At 41.4% G+C, this 17520-nt stretch overlaps 1 protein-coding gene across 2 annotated transcripts in view; it reads right to left on the bottom strand.

The window, feature by feature from the left end:
- Positions 1–17520, bottom strand: part of LOC137646053 (protein FAM91A1-like) — a 243008-nt gene that overhangs the window by 109582 nt on the left and 115906 nt on the right. For both annotated transcript variants that reach the window (XM_068379206.1, XM_068379207.1), the window contains 3 exons: positions 14319–14529; positions 9575–9669; positions 8935–9132 (listed from right to left, as the gene is read on the bottom strand). In XM_068379206.1, coding sequence (XP_068235307.1) covers positions 8935–9132; positions 9575–9669; positions 14319–14529 — 504 coding nt within the window. The remainder of the gene's footprint in view (positions 1–8934; positions 9133–9574; positions 9670–14318; positions 14530–17520) is intronic.

Raw genomic sequence — 17520 nt, 5'->3', positions numbered from 1 at the left:
CTCTACGCTCAAAATCCGCCAGCGATCGCTATGCAGGTAGGGGGTGTACTTCAACAGCGCCATCTGTCGTGCAGGTACTCAGTACTCAATGTAAACACAGAACTCAATTTTCTCCTCGGTCCACTGGGTCTCTATTGGGGAGGAAGGGAGGGTCCTTTAATATATAATCACCGGGTAAGTATATTCAAAAATTTATTTTATTATAAAAATAACATTTTTCAATATTAAACTTAGCCGGTGATTATATAAGCTGATTCACACCCAGGGGGGTGGGTAGAGACCAGCATTAATTGTTTACATTATTATGAGCTAAGGATTTTGTATTTCATTTTAGCAGTTATTCAAAATAACAAACATAAAATAAATAAGTACCTGGTAAGGAAGTCGACTTGAACAATTACTCTGCCTTTTTAAGTACGTCTTCCTTACTGAGCCTCGCGATCCTCTTAGGATGCTGAGCGACTCCTAGGAGCTGAAGTATCAAGGGTTGCAACCCATACTACAGGACCTCATCAAAACCTCTAATCTAGGCGCTTCTCAAGAAAAGAATTTGACCACCCGCCAAATCAACCAGGATGCGAAAGGCTTCTTAGCCTTCCGGACAACCCAAAAACAACAATAAAAAACATTTCAAGAGAAAGATTAAAAAAGGTTATGGAATTAGGGGAATGTAATGGTTGAGCCCTCACCCACTACTGCACTCGCTGCTACGAATGGTCCCAGGGTGTAGCAGTTCTCGTAAAGAGACTGGACATTTTTAAGATAAAAAGACGCGAACACTGACTTGCTTCTCCAATAGGTTGCGTCCATTATACTCTGCAGAGATCTATTTTGTTTAAAAGCCACTGAAGTAGCGACAGCTCTAACTTCATGTGTCTTTACCTTCAGCAAAGCATGGTCTTCTTCATTCAGATGGGAATGAGCTTCTCGTATCAACAGTCTGATATAATAGGAAACTGCATTCTTTGACATAGGCAAAGAAGGTTTCTTAATAGAACATCATAAAGCTTCTGACTGTCCTCGTAAAGGTTTAGTTCGTCTTAAATAGAACTTAAGACCTCTAACAGGGCATAAGACTCTTTCTAGTTCATTTCCAACCATATTTGAAAGGCTTGGAATATCGAACGATTTCGGCCAAGGGCGAGAAGGTAGCTCGTTTTTGGCTAGAAAACCAAGCTGTAAAGAACATGTAGCCGTTTCAGATGAAAATCCGATGTTCCTGCTGAAGGCGTGAATCTCACTAACTCTTTTAGCTGTAGCTAAGCAAACCAGGAAAAGAGTCTTTAAAGTGAGATCTTTTAAGGAGGCTGATTGTAGTGGCTCGAACCTTTCTGACATCAGGAATCTTAGTACCACGTCTAAATTCCATCCAGGTGTAGCCAAACGACGCTCCTTCGTGGTCTCAAAAGACTTAAGGAGGTCCTGTAGATCTTTGTTGTTGGAAAGATCTAAGCCTCTGTGACGGAAGACTGTTGCCAACATGCTTCTGTAACCTTTGATAGTGGGAGCTGAAAGAGATCTTTCTTTCCTCAGGTATAATAGGAAGTCAGCTATTTGGGTTACAGAGGTACTGGTCGAGGATACTGATACCGACTTGCACCAGTTTCGGAAGACTTCCCACTTCGACTGGTAGACTCTAAGAGTGGATGTCCTCCTTGCTCTAGCAATCGCCCTGGCTGCCTCCTTCGAAAAGCCTCTAGCTCTAGAGAGTCTTTCGATAGTCTGAAGGCTGTCAGACGAAGAGCGTGGAGGCCTGGGTGTACCTTCTTTACGTGTGGCTGACGTAGAAGGTCCACTCTTAGAGGAAGAGTTCTGGGAACGTCCACCAGCCATTGAAGTACCTCGGTGAACCATTCTCTCGCGGGCCAGAGGGGAGCAACTAACGTCAACCTTGTCCCTTCGTGAGAGGCGAACTTCTGCAGTACCTTGTTGACAATCTTGAACGGGGGGAATGCATAAAGGTCTAGATGGGACCAATCCAGTAGAAAGGCATCTATATGAACTGCTGCTGGGTCCGGGATTGGTGAGCAATATATTGGGAGCCTCTTGGTCATCGAGGTTGCGAAGAGATCTATGGTAGGTTGGCCCCATGTGGCCCATAGTCTCTTGCACACATCCTTGTGTAGGGTCCATTCTGTTGGGATGATTTGACCCCTCCGACTGAGGCAATCCGCCATGACATTCATATTGCCTTGGATGAACCTCGTTACTAGAGAAAGGTTTAGATCTCTTGACCAGGTGAGGAGGTCCCTTGCGATCTCGTACAACGTCATAGAATGGGTCCCTCCTTGCTTGGAGATGTACACCAAGGCCGTGGTGTTGTCCGAGTTCACCTCCACCACTTTGCCTTGAAGGAGGGACTTGAAGCTTTTCAAGGCCAGATGAACTGCCAGTAGCTCCTTGCAGTTGATATGTAACGTTCTTTGATTCGAGTTCCACGTTCCCGAGCATTCCCGACCGTCCAATGTCGCACCCCAGCCCGTGTCCGATGCGTCCGAGAAGAGAACGTGGTTGGGGGTCTGAACAGCCAGGGGCAGACCCTCTCTGAGGTTGATACTGTCCTTCCACCAAGTCAGTGATGACTTCATCTTCTTGGAAATGGGGATCGAGACCGCTTCTAGCGTCTTGTCCTTTTTCCAGTAAACAGCTAGGTGAAATTGAAGGGGACGGAGGTGTAGTCTCCCTAACGAAACGAACTGTTCCAGGGATGATAGCGTCCCTATCAGACTCATCCACTGTCTGACTGAACATCGTTTCTTCTTTAGCATGTTCTGGATGCATACCTGGGCTTGACTTGTTCTGGGGGCCGACGGAAAAGCCCGAAAAGCTTGACTGTGAATCTCCATCCCTAAATACACTATAGTTTGGGATGGGACCAGTTGGGACTTTTCCATATTGACCAAGAGACCCAATTCCTTGATCAGATCTAGAGTCCACTTTAGATTCTCCAGACAGCGACGACTGGAAGAAGCTCTTAGAAGCCAGTCGTCTAAATAGAGGGAGGCTCTGATATCCGCTAAATGCAGGAATTTGGCAATATTCCTCATCAGCCTCGTAAACACAAGAGGAGCCGTGCTTAGGCCAAAGCACAGGGCTTGAAATTGGTAGACAACCTTTTCGTAAACGAATCTCAGAAAAGGTTGGGATTCTGGGTGGATGGGGACGTGAAAGTATGTGTCCCTTAGGTCTAAAGAGACCATCCAGTCTTCCTTCCTGACCGCTGCTAGAACTGACTTTGTGGTCTCCATGGCGAACGTCTGCTTTGTGACAAAGACATTCAGCGCACTGACGTCTAACACCGGCCTCCACCCTCCTGTCTTCTTTACCACTAAGAAGAGACGGTTGTAGAAGCCCGGGGATTGATGGTCCCGGACTTTGACTACCGCTCCCTTTTCTAGTAAGAGAGACACCTCCTGCTTCAAAGCTAGCCTCTTGTCTTCCTCTCTGTACCTGGGAGAGAGATCGATGGGAGACGTTGCTAGAGGGGGTTTGCGAACAAACGGGATCTTGTACCCTTCTCTGAGCAATTTCACAGATTGTGCATCTGCGCCCCTTTTCTCCCAGGTCTGCCAGAAGTTCTTGAGTCTGGCTCCCACTGCTGTCTGAAGAAGGTGGCAGTCAGACTCTGCCTTTAAAGGACTTGGTACCTTTCTTCTTCCCACGTCTCCCTTCGGCACGAGCACCTCCTCTGCTGGAGGCTCTGCCACGAAAGGGCGGAATGAATCTGGACGCTGGAGTGTCCATCCTGGGTCTAGACACGGTAGGCAAAGGGGTGGCTTTGCGGGCAGAGGACGCAACCAGGTCATGGGTGTCTTTCTGAATCAAGGAGGCAGCAATCTCCTTTATCAAGTCCTCTGGGAAGAGACACTTTGAGAGAGGAGCAAAAAGAAGTTCCGATCTCTGACACGGTGTTACTCCAGCTGACAGGAAAGAGCAAAGGTTTTCCCGTTTCTTGAGGACCCCGGATACGAACGAAGCCGCAAGCTCAATGAATCCGTCACGTATGGCCTTGTCCATGCAGGACATAATGAGCAAGGAAGCTTCCTTGTCAGAAGGGAAGATCTTCCTGCTCAAAGCTCCCAGACACCAGTCCAAAAAGTTAAAAACCTCGAAGGCTCTAAACACTCCTTTCAACAGATGGTCTAAGTCTGAAGGAGACCAACATATCTTAGAGCGTCTCATGGCTAGCCTGCGGGGAGAGTCTACTAGACTTGAGAAGTCGCCCTGGGCAGAGGCAGGAACTCCCAAGCCGAGAACTTCTCCCGTGGCATACCAGACGCTCGATCTGGAAGAGAGTCTCGCAGGGGGAAACGTAAATGCTGTCTTCCCAAGGTTCTTTTTGGACTGCATCCAATCTCCTAACACTCGTAAAGCTCTCTTGGACGAGCGGGCGAGGACGAGTTTCGTAAAGGCAGGCGCAGATGACTGCGTGCCTAAAGCAAACTCTGACGGAGGAGAGCGTGGAGCCGCAGATACAAACTGATCAGGATACATCTCCTTGAACAGTGCAAGAACTTTCCTAAAGTCCAAGGAGGGTTGTGTGGTCTTGGGTTCGTCGATGTCCGTATGTGGGTCGTCAATGTGTGCAGCGTCGTCATCATCAGAGAGTCCATCATCTGAAAACTGAGGAGGAAGCGGCAAAGGAGTAGGAATCGGCTGGTCAGCTGAGTCCGGCAGCACGGGTGCACGCGTGACTGAACCGGACGCAACGTCATGGAACTGTTGCCCAGTCTGTGAACTGGCAACAACCATAGCAGCGCGGGGACGCAAAGCGTCTACTCCAGACTGTCTAGTCTGCTGTGGGCGAGTAGAGGTAACCACACTGGGTTGCGGAGGTTGACGCACCGCGTCAAAACAAAACAACTTAGGCTGTTGTTGTAACTCGCGAACATCAACGGAAGGTTCCGTGCGTCGCTGAACGTCAACATGCGGCTGGCAGAGTACACTGGAACGCATGGGTGGCGGGACTCTCACAGCTGGAGTGCGGGAGAAGGTAGCCTCAGCGTCCACTGGACGCACAACCGTGAGTGGTTGTAGGCTAGAGGTTGGTGCAGCGTCAACCTTCTCCGCACGAAAGTCCTGCATCAATGACGTTAACTGTGACTGCATGGTCTGCAGCAAAGACCACTTAGGGTCTACAGGAGCAGGTGCGGCAACAGACGGTGTTACTGCCTGATGCGGTACTGCTTTGCCTCTCTTAGAAGGTGAGCAGTCGTCGGAAGACTGCAGCGAGTCCGAACTGACCCAGTGGCTACACCTGGGCCGTTGGACTTGCGCGGAAGGGACCGACTTGCGCTTAAGAGGCCGCGAGACCTTGGTCCATGGTTTCTTTCGAGAAACCTCTTCCGCAGACGAGGAATAAATGGGCTCTCTCGTCTTCGTGTGGGTGGGGCGATCTTGGTTAGATACGCCCGAAACCACGGAGGGAACGTCTGTTCGCTGATTAAAGCCTCTCGAACCCTTTGGTCGTACGACATTGCTTCTCCCCTGGGCTTGGGAGCTTGCAAGAGGTCCCGGACTGGGAGGACGACAGGCACGAACAGACGAACCCTCAAGCGCAACACTATCCACAACACTTTCCACAACACTACCACTCACTTTATCACTACCCACTGCACTCTTGCACTTCAACTCCTTGACGTCTGCCATGAGTTGGTTACGGTCACTAGCCAAGGACTCGACTCTCTCACCCAGAGCCTGGATGGCACGCATCATATCTGCCATCGAAGGTTGTTGAGTGCTAGAAGGGGGATCAGGAGCAACCACTACAGGGGAAGGAATAGGTTGTGGGGCATGAGGAGAGGAAAATTCAACGGAGCGAGATGAACTTCTCCTGACTCTATCTCTCTCTAGCCTACGTGTATATTTCTGGAATTCGATAAAATCGAATTCCGAAAGCCCAACGCATTCCTCACATCGATCTTCTAATTGACAGGTCTTATCCCGACAATTGGAACAAACGGTGTGAGGATCGATAGAGGCCTTCGGAAGACGCCTTGAACAGTCCCTAGCATTACACTTCCTGAACTTAGGGACTTGAGAAGGGTCAGCCATTTTGAATTAGTCAAAGGGGAATTCAAAATCTATCCAAAGTCGTCAACAAATAATCCGATATCAACAAAAGAATGCAAGGATGCATTGAAGGTAACGTCTGCAAAGCGAAAGCTCAAAACTAGAAATGTGTACTTCACCAAAATATGTGAAAACCAATCCAGTAAGCAACTGCGAATTTAGTAGGTCTTGCCGGTGGCACGACAGAGAGAAAATTGAGTTCTGTGTTTACATTGAGTACTGAGTACCTGCACGACAGATGGCGCTGTTGAAGTACACCCCCTACCTGCATAGCGATCGCTGGCGGATTTTGAGCGTAGAGTTTTTCTGTCGGGCAGCAGAGCTACAGCTTATATAATCACCGGCTAAGTTTAATATTGAAAATTCTGAAATAAGATCCTTCTGTCTCTTGGTATGCATGTCTGTTGTGTATTGTTTTTTTTTTCGGTACATATTTTTCAACAATTTTTTCCAGTATTTTGTACAGTATGTCCATATTTACCTGTATATTATCACTTGCAAACACATTTTTCCATTCTTTGTTCAGTTCATTTATTTCTGACCATTTTATATTCTTACTATAAGAATTATATTTTCCATATCCTTCCCAACGTTTTGTGCTTTGATTATCTTTGCGATCATTTGCTTTGGAATGGACTATTAATTCTATGACATAGTGGTCAAAAATTCCCATCGGGTTAAGAATACTGTACCATATCTTACTTGTATTGCACAATTTTGGCATTCTTTTTCCCAACGCATCAATCAGCACATTCACCATATTGGACTTTTTATTGTTCTTGAATGGAATGTGCTGATTGATGTAAACTTTCTTTATAGGTCTCTTTATCACCTGGATCTTCTTTGGAATTTCTTCTATTATTTTGATGATGTTTTCCGCAGACTTGCTCCAGTTTGTTAGATCATATTGTTTCAATATGTTTGAGAGAGAGAGAGAGAGAGAGAGAGAGAGAGAGAGAGAGAGAGAGAGAGAGAGAGAGAGAGAGAGAGAGAGAGAGAGAGAGAGAGAGATAGTGTGTGTGTGTGTGTTACAAAGGTGTTGGATGTCTCAAAGACTTTTTAGTCCATCCGTGGAGACTCCATTTGCTCATTGGTAGAGTGATTATTTTAAGCATTTAAAGAGCTCTTATGATCTTGTCTAACTTATTCTTGAACTCATTTACCGTTACTGTTTACTACATCTGCTGGAAGTCTATTCCATGTATTTTCTATTTTGTATGTGAAGAAATTGCCACACTGAGTGGTGTTGTATCTTTTCAATTCCAGTTTGTATCTGTTACTGATTTGGGCTAAGCATGAATAGATTGTTTTAATCTACATTTGTTGTCCCTAAAGAATTTTGGATGCCTCTATTAGCTGTCCCCTTAGTCCTTAGTCGTCGAGTTTGTAGATCAAATAAGTTCAAAAGTTCCACCCTCCATCTATATCCAAATTACCTTAGTGTTGGAACTAGTTTGGTGACCCTAGCTTGTACTGCTTCCAGTCTATCTATATCCTTCTGGATAATTGGAGCCCAGAATTGGACTCCGTATTCTAGATGGTGTCTTACTAGTGATGTGTACAGCTGTAGTATAGCATCTTTGTTTCTATATTTGAATTGTCTCTGTATGGAACCTATTAGTTTTTATTTTTTTTTTTCAGCTTTTATGGTCTGTTTGGTTAACTCCAAATCCTTGCTGATAATAATACGGAGACATTCCTCCTGGTCCACACTTTCTATTTCCTTATCTAGCAGTGAGTAATCCGATTGTGGGTTATTATAACCTATGTGCATGACTTTGCATTTCCCTCAGTTGGAATGGCATTTGCCCTTTTCTGGACCATTCTCCTGCCTTCATTAGATCCTCTCTTAAGGCTTCTGCATGTTCTGAGTTTACAGCATTTATGCCTAGTTTAGTATCATCAGCAGAGAGAGAGAGAGAGAGAGAGAGAGAGAGAGAGAGAGAGAGAGAGAGAGAGAGAGAGAGAGAGAGAGAGAGAGAGAGAGAGAGAGAGAGAGAGAGAGAGAGTTTTATTTACAATAAAAGTTTGTTTAGTTATCTTTTATCTTATTCTTTTTACTTGTGGTACGATAAACATTCGTACCTTCATTGAAAAAACTATAGATTGTGTACTTAAAGTGTCTTTCTGTAAACAGAACTTTAAAGCACGGCATTCAATTTTGTTAGCTCAGACACAGTTTTAAGCAGACATTTTCCATTCTAAAAAAATCCTGACTTTTAAAAAGATAATTGATTCAATAAAGCATTTTTTACTTTTGTTTTCAATTTTGGGTGCATTTCAACTAACTATTGGTGACTTTTTTCCTCTATAGTATCATTGAGTGTTGTTAGATACAAACAAATGATTTGTTGAAACTTGTACGAAGTGTGGTGTGGCGGTAACTACAGTAGTTTTATGAGCCATGGTGATGGTTTTTGGTTTATGAGTCATCTTACCTTGTAGTAGAATTGTATTAATAAATGTAAATTAACATCTAAAAAATTGTAAGAACCAAAATACCATGATAGAAAGCATATGAAAAGAATATGGTGCAGTAAAGTGGGTCAGTCAACCACAGGTAGGTAATGGTCAGTGAGTTAGTAAGTTATGAGTTGACCCATCCTAGGGCAGCAAGTGTTCGCCGATTCTCAAGTTCAGCCCACCTCTGTTACCTAGCCCCCGCGAATAAGGAGGGCTGACTGTACACCACAACGGTCAAAGTAATGGTGGGGCTTCTGGCTCCACACCCTCTCTAATCAGATAACTGCTTGTTATCCATTTCAGTGACTGATTTCAGCTTGCTCGGAATAATCTCCCTCATTAAAGGATAGGGGTTTGAATGATGCGTAGGAACAAACTTTGTTTCACTCCAATACTCACTGGTAATTTTTCTTCAAGAGTCTTGCTGTTGTTGCAGGATCTAAGTTACTAAGGCTTTCCCAGCGAATCAAGTCTAAGGCATGGGGAACTTCCTGACCAGGTGCACACAAGTCCCGATTGTGACGAAGGAATGTAACTGAAGTGCGGAGAGTTAATGCATGTTCAAAATATCGTTGAGCTTCACCTTCTGAGTCTGATCTGTAATAAAATAATGACAGTTAGATGAGATGAAAATACTTGTTTTGCTATAAATATTAAATTCAAATAATAATAAAAAAGATAATTTTCCTCGGAAATATAAAATGCCCCAGTTGTTGCTGACATAGAAACCATCTGAAATCTTATGCATAATACATATGGAAGATTTGTTGAAATAATGTAGTTTAAAGATATGCTGGTATAAAAGATTTGGTTTCAAATAAAAGGTGCCAAGTGAAGCAAAACAGAATTAGAGGCTGAACAGTTGTCAAAATATGCAAATTATTAATGAATTAAAAATCTAAACATGAAATTCTAAAAGGATAAAATAAAGATGAAAATAAGGCCCCTGAAATCAATATTTCAGTATTACCAAGCAATAAAACTTCAATAAAAAGGTATTTATTGATAAACTTGAGATATCAGCATTGGAATTGTCTACCTTTGGATCTTGTCAAGTTCCGTCAAGAGAGAATCCAAGCCCTCGTCCAACATTTTACCCACTTCAAACATGGTGACAGCATGGCTCTTCAATCCCTAGAAAACAAAACATATATTTGAACTTTGAAAAATAAAAGATTTTAAAAGTAATTTGTATTTTTTCTAATTATACAAACATAAGTACACAAAATAAGGAAATGTCTTCAGCGGAGCTGGAACAGCCATTGATTTCATTAATGAGGAAGTTAACACAGGTGGTGAGCTTGGGTGATTATCCCTGCCTACCCACCAGTCAAAAAACGTTCACTTAAGACGTACAGCTCAGGACTGAGAGGGGTGGTTGAGGTGGAAAGGACTTGGGTTTGTATAGCTAGGAAAATTACAAATTACTTTTTAAATTTACTTGTTCCTATGCATATGCAAACCTTCTGTCCTCTAAAATAGGGAGACTTCCTAATTGGTGGGTTGGAAGGCCCCTAGAACTGAACTAGTTGGTTCCTTTTCTTTCTTGGAAGTGTCATTGTACCTGGTCCTGTCCATGCGCAAAGGATATAATTCCAGCAACACCTTCATCTGCTCATCATAGGGATGAATAGGCTGAAAAGGCCTGGCCTTTACAAGAAGATTGATATGTAGTCAAAGTTGGAATACCTTCCCCCAGAGGGAACAGTCAGGATTGATATACTTGATATATGATGATCAATGGGTTGGTATATTTTCTGTCACTTCTTTAGATTCTAAAGAATGGAGTTCAGAAGTATTACCAGTATCATTAGATCCAGCGAGTACCAGTACAACTGCTTCATCCTCAATAGAGGGGAAGCAAAGATGAAAGAGAGGAGCCAGTCATTCTACCTTTCATCTACACGTTAACATAGACAAGAACCAAAGTGTCGAGGGACTTGTGGGTATACTCCCATTGGTAACAAGCCCATCTCATAGAAAATCCTCCAAAAACAAATAAGAGGAAATTTGGCTGAAAACTTGGATAATACAGATAAAAGTAAAACTAAAACACTAGTAAATCAGGGAAACTAGTAAAGCCACAGAGGAAGATAAAAAAAAAAAAAATTTCCTCAGAGAGGCACAATTCAATGCTCAGTCAGAAACAGAATAGAAAACTTCAGAGCAATGATAGCTAGTTAGGAACTAAATGTCATAGGCATTACAGAGATCTGAATTCAAGAAAAAACAAAGGATTTTATCGGAGACTACGAAATCCCAAGTCTCAAACTTTACAAGAAGGATCGGCTTATCAAGAAAGGTGGAGGGGTAATGCTCTATGTTGAAACTAACTTGAACCCCATAAAAGTTAAATTTGAAACTGAATGTGAAGTAACAGGTACAAATATTAACACCATAGGAAAAAACATGTCTATATTAGTAATATACAAACCACCACATCAAACACAAGAACAAGACGAAGAACTTCATAGACAACTTGGACAAAAAGTTAACAATAAGCTAGCTCACCTAATGGGAGACTTCAATACAGCAGTACAATGGGACACTATGAATTCTACATCAAATACAGAGGGACATAGGCTACTAGAATTTGTAAACAATGAATTGCTCCATCAGTGGGTTGATAAACCAACTAGGAAAAACAACATACTAGATATTTTGCTAACAGAAGGAAATTTAGTATCCAGAGTTTCAGTAGAAGAAAATATTGGCAAGAGTGACCACAAAATAGTTAGGCTTCAGGTAAATATTCCTTATCTAAAATAAAAGAAAAATATAAAAATGCTAGACTACAGTTGTAGTTATAACTGGATAAAACTGAAGGAATACACCAAGAATTTAGAATAAACAAAACTGGGAACATAGATACACAATGGGATTCTTTTGTATCAATATATAATGAAAAAAAGGGCTGAATGTATACCGGTTCGAAAAATTTTACCAAATGGAACTCTACAACCTAAGTGGTTCAACAAAGAAATGGCCAATGCAATAAGAAGTAGAGACAAGAAACATAAGTCATTGGGTCCACAGCCTTCAATCCATGAAATTTCCAAGCACAAGAAGTTAAGCCAAAAAGTATATAAACTAGTTAGAAAGGCCAAGATCAATGAAAAGAAAAGAGTGGCTACAGCTAGAAAAGAAAACCCAAAAGATTTTTTTGTATATGCAAACAATAGAAAACCAATCAAAAACAACATTAGCCCATTAAGAAACTTGGAGGGTAATCTTATAACAAATGATTTTGAAAAGCCAAACTGATGAATGCATATTTCACAACTGTATTCACTAGGGAAGAATCAGCGACCCTCCCTGAACCAGCTATCAAATACGAAGGGCCACAACCATTAAGCAGAATCACTTTTATACTGGATGATGGCAAAAAAGAAAATAAAAGGTCTCAGCAAGTCTAAAGCACCAGGTCCAGATGATATTCATCCAAGACAAATTATAGAACTGGAAGAAGGGATAACCCCACACTTTTATAGAATGTCCTGAAGAGACGATAATGAAAGAAATGCACCACAAAGATGGAAACTAAGTAATGTTGTTCTAATCTACAAGAAGGGACCAAAAGAAGAACCTGACAACTGCAGACCTATGTATCTAACTTCAGTACCTTACCAAATTTTTTAATCAATAATAGTAGATTCAATAGTAGTATAGAACATACAGAGAAAAACCATCTTCTGATAGACTGCCAACATGGTTTTAGACAAAAGAGATCATGTGTGACAAATCTTTACGAATTTGTCCAAATGTTTAGCATTTATGACAAGAGCAGGGCAATAGTCATCATATACCTAGATTTTCAAAAGGCTTTTGACAAAGTTCGCCATAGAAAATCAATGGTCAAAATTAGAGCACTAGATATCATTGACGAGCCAGCTAAATGAATCAAAGATAAACAGAAAACAGAGAGTTGAAATCAATAGAGAAGCTTCACAGAGTGCAGCTGTTGGAAGTGCAGTATGCCAAGGCTCTGTCCTTGGCCCATTGCTATTTCTGATCTACATTAACGTCATAAATTTAGGATTCACTAGTAGAAAGCCAAATTTGCCGATGATACTATGATACTAAACTAGGCATAAATTCTGCAAACTCAAAAGATGTAAGACAATGGTCCAAAAAATGGCAAATGCCTTTCAACTGTGGGAAATGTCAAGTCATGCACATATGTTGTAGTAACCCACAATCAGATTACTCACTGCTGGGTAATGAAATAGAAAGTTTGGACCAGAAAAAAGATCTCAGTATTATTATCAGCAAGGATTTGAAGTTCAACAAACAGAGCATAAAAGCTGAAAAGAAAGCACAAAAAATAATAGGATACATAGAGAGACAATTCAAATACAGAAACAAAGACACTGTACTAAAGCTGTACACATCACTACTAAGACTCCATCTAGAATACAGAGTCCAATTCTGGGCTCCAAGTATTCAGAAGGATATATATAGACTGGATGCAGTACAAACTACAGCCACCAAACTAGTTTCAACACTAAGGCAATTTAGATATAGATGGAGGGTGGAACGTTTTGAACTTATTTCATCTACAAACAAGACGACTAAGAGAACACTTAATAGGGGCATATAAAATTTTTAAAGGAATAACAAATGTAGCTTAAAACAACCTATTCACGCTTAGCACAAATCAGTCCAGATGTAACGGATACAAACTTGAATTGAAAAGATACAATGCCACTCAAAGTGGCAATTTCTTTACATACAAAATAGCAAATACAGGTACTATGAATAGACTTCCAGCGGATGTAGTAAACAGTAACACGGTAAACGAGTTCAAGAATAAGTTAAACAAAATCATAAGAACTCTCTAAAGGCTTAAACTAAATTGCTCTACCAAAGATCAAATGGAGACCCTGCATATGGACTAGAAAGTCTGATACATCCAAAATCCTTGTAACTCCTTGTATATATATATATATATATATATATATATATATATATATATATATATATATATATATATATATTTATTTCTGTATGTGTATGTATGTATGTATGTATGTACACATACCTTTCAGCTTCGCCGAAAGTAATATCCCTAATAAATATCGTAGGTTCGTATTCCAGTTATGGAACAAAAGTTTGTTAGGCGAAACGGGAGTGAAAACAAGCATGACCCACCAGTCCCTGAAAACTCCAATGGGTTCACAAAGCCTTCCTTCTGTAGAAGAACTCTTCACAGAGGATGAAATAGAGGAGTTTGAAAGTTTTTAGGCAGAGGATGAGTAGAGGAAATTCCACCCAAAATGTTTTTTAAAGATTTTGAAAGGAAGGAAATTATGGCACTGTATTGTAAAATACACTTGCAGAGTTTGCGTGTGGGAGTTTTCACCATTTTTTATTTAATTTTAAAATTGTTCTAGTTATTAAAACTTTAAAACTTTTTAAATGTTTTATTTATCCATGAGAACAGTTTCATATTAGACAAAATACAGTACGTATAGTACATAGAAAGTACAGTACATAGAAAGTACAGTACATGTATTGAAAATGGGTAGAACAGTAAAAACATTTGACTGTGCAAGCTGTTGTTTGTCTAGACTCTAATGGCATTATTCCCATTATGTGTATCAAAATCTGCAATATTTGGGGACCGTACTGTAATAGGCATGAGGTTATGTTCCCCCATGGCACAACCTAACAGGGTTACTGGGCGCTAGAGGGGAGAGGGAAATGGGAGAGAAAGTGGGGTAGAAATTCTTTTTGTTAAAGGTTGGGAAGATTCATTTAGATCAAAGGGTTATCCTTCTTACCTGAGATAAATTGCCCATCATGAGGAATGCAGTTAATGTTGAATCATAAAGGAATGCTATTCTTTTTGCCTGGTTATTGAATGAGAATAATGCTTCATCTGTAGGAGTACGAGGTGTACAGGAGCCTAGGTCATCACCTTCTCCCGGCATACTTTCAGCTAAAGCTGATTCTAACTCTAAGAGAAGCAAATCATCTGCTGTGGTTGGAAGCCTGGAATATATAAATGTTTTCAAACAAATGCACTATTCAAAACATATTGAAAAATATCAGACATCATCTTAGCAGCCATTAATTCTCATCTGCTGTGAGCCATAATTGTTATAAGCACATTTATGAGAAAAAAAATAATTTTAAATATTCAACTCACTATTTATGTCTTTTTCATATCCATGACATTATCTTAAAAGTTCAATCCCTCATATTTATCACGAATTTCAAAAATAATTTTTATTTTTCCTAACTATACAATTCTAAGTCCTTTAATAGGAGTAATTTTTCTGTTACTGTAACAGGATTTCGGCTATTAAAATTTTAACAAGGCTTGCAGGGTGCATGAGGTGGGAAGTATAATTTATTCTTGCACGAATACAAACCTTCGCCCTTCAATAGGAGACTTATCCTTACGTGGGAAGTTTGTATCATCAAAATGGTAGGATAAAATCCCAGTACAGTATGTCTAAACATCACACCTCTTGGGAGCAGAGCAATGATTGCAATCCACTCTCTATGACATTATTTGTAGGATATAGGCTAGGTACTGTCAAATGACAGATGGTAATGGAAGAACTTGTATCCTTGTAATATACAGTACCATGTCTGTAATGTAAGACAATAGTAGATTGCTGTGTTTACATTGCAATAAAAAAGATACCCAGTAATGAAGCTTACCTGCAACAACATCTGTTTCAGTGACAACGGTGTGACTGCTGCACCCCAAGAAAGGAGATGGAAGAGGAAGAAAGGCTAGACATTCTCACTCTTATCCTAGACTGATGGCACACCTGCTGCCTTTGATGCTTTGCTTCTTGTCATGTGAATGAACTGGGTTTGCTACACTACCTGTTGAGCAGCAACCACCAGGACCTGTGGTAAAAGTGTCCACAGATTTGTGGGTGTATTTCCGTAAGCAGTGTTCTGTGAAGGTGGTCTGACGCTTCCGGACACCTGCTTTGAATACTCGTGGTCTGGCGCCTCCAGACAACTGCTTTGAATACTCGTGGTCCGACACTTTCAGACACCTGGTTTGAATACTCAACTCATGACATGTTCTTCCTAAAGGCTATGGTAGATCTAATATTCTGGCTTTGTGTGAATGAAACAGTGGTAGCTATTTCATCCCCTTGTGACAGCAAGCGTCCAAGTTTTGCACAAAGCCAGAAAAAACAGATTTAGGATTTCTTTTGCATTCCTTCAGTACTGAAGGAAGAGACATAATGGTCCCCTCATAAAGAAAAGGAAGGTAAAATATTCTGGTTCTAGCTGGTTGCCTTTGTAGGGCAGAGTTGAAAAAAAGCTGGACTCGTGTCTTCCTAGATTCGAGATCCTGGCCACTTACTCTTGAACTCAGGTGATGGGTCTCTTTCATCCTTTACATAGACTAGCAACAAAGAAAAAGATATGTTGTTCCCTGATTGCTTTGTCTGTGCTACCCAAGGCTGGGAAAGACCTATTTTTTCCAGCACTGAATGGTCCTGAAAAGAAGCGAAGCACACCATTGCAACAATGTAGTCCAGCCAGGATGTTGCCTGGAGGCTCGCCCTGGAAGCTCCTTCCATGTTGGCACACTCAAAGGCTGAGATGATGGTAAGCTCCTAACTGATCCTTTCCCATATATGTTCCCAGAGTCAGGGTAGTAACTTCGGGATCAATAGGGTTCACAGATGCATGAAATTTCTTGTCTAGAGGGAGCCAATGGGAGAAAGAGCGTGTGAGCACAGAGGTAACACTGACTCTCCCACACAAGAGAAATGGTTGGAGTCACACGAACGTAATTCTTATCGAACAGCCTTCAGGATTTAGTTCTCAAAGGGGAGGAAAGACAAATTCCTTCCATCTCAACTGACAACAAGTGATGCTTTTTTGTGGTTTTTTATCTCAAAACATGGTAACTTTGTAGCATTACTTTAAATTTTGGTAATTAAGCTTTGATAATGAAACCAAAACTACAATAAATAAAATAAATATACATTAGGATTTTTTATTTAATCCTTAAATAATAAGAATTTAAATATGTATAAAAAATTTAGAATAAAATGCTCTTCTCCTGCTACAAGTTAAGTCTGAAAGAAATAATGTGTCGCTTGAAAACCTAACAAATCGCTTTAGGAAAATTCTATGCACGTACAATGGCAACACTACTTCCTTAGGTCAAACTTGTTATCAACAGTCTGCAAGGAGAAAGGTGAAGAGCTTTCAGCCTCCAAAGGGGTGTGGTAAACACCGGGGGTACTCCACAAACCACCAAAGCCTGAAAAGCCAGTCGAAGCAGATCCGAGGGCTCCTGGCTCCTGTTGCATACTCCGCGGGGACCGAACAAGGGGCTTGACACCAATGTACAGGTAACTGCGCACTCGAGAAGGTGCAAGTGTCTCGCAAGTACAGTATTGTACTGTATATCGATAGGTCACATATTATATCCTGAAGCCTAGCGGTCTGATTGCTTGTCTGACTATGGCTGCGGTCTCCATCTTGAACGGGATGACATACAAACCCGCTCAAGACTGATAAGTTTACAACCGGTCTGCAGCCTCTAGGCTCCTTCTCAACCAGAAAGAGTTGACTGAAGAAGCCTGGGGACCTGTTGCAGAACCCTTGTAAAGGAATCTTCTCTACCATGGTCTGAACCTTTGCACTCAAGAGTTAGGTCCTTAACCTAATCCTGCCTGAGTAAAGGATGGTAACCTTATCGGCTAATATTACTCAATGTTGTACCATCTTAAAAAAGCAAGACTGCGGACATGCGGATAAAAGCAAGTGAGCATGTTTGTGTGCACAATGAGGTACATGAGTGGGCTCTGGAGAGCACCAACCTGCCGCAAGACCTCACCCTTTACTTGGAGGTTAAGACCTTCAACATTTCCTGGCAGCAGGCCCATGAGGCTGATGGTGGTAAGTTAGAGGAGGAAGAGTTGGTGCAGAAAAGAAATCCAGACTGGAGGATGACCACAGTCTCACGCTCTAATGCATGACACCAACTCGTCC

Source organism: Palaemon carinicauda, chromosome 8 (genome assembly GCF_036898095.1).
Source record: "Palaemon carinicauda isolate YSFRI2023 chromosome 8, ASM3689809v2, whole genome shotgun sequence".
Taxonomy (NCBI): domain Eukaryota; kingdom Metazoa; phylum Arthropoda; class Malacostraca; order Decapoda; family Palaemonidae; genus Palaemon; species Palaemon carinicauda.
The sequence above is the reverse complement of the archived record's forward strand: the minus strand, read 5'-3'. Positions and strand labels throughout refer to the sequence as shown.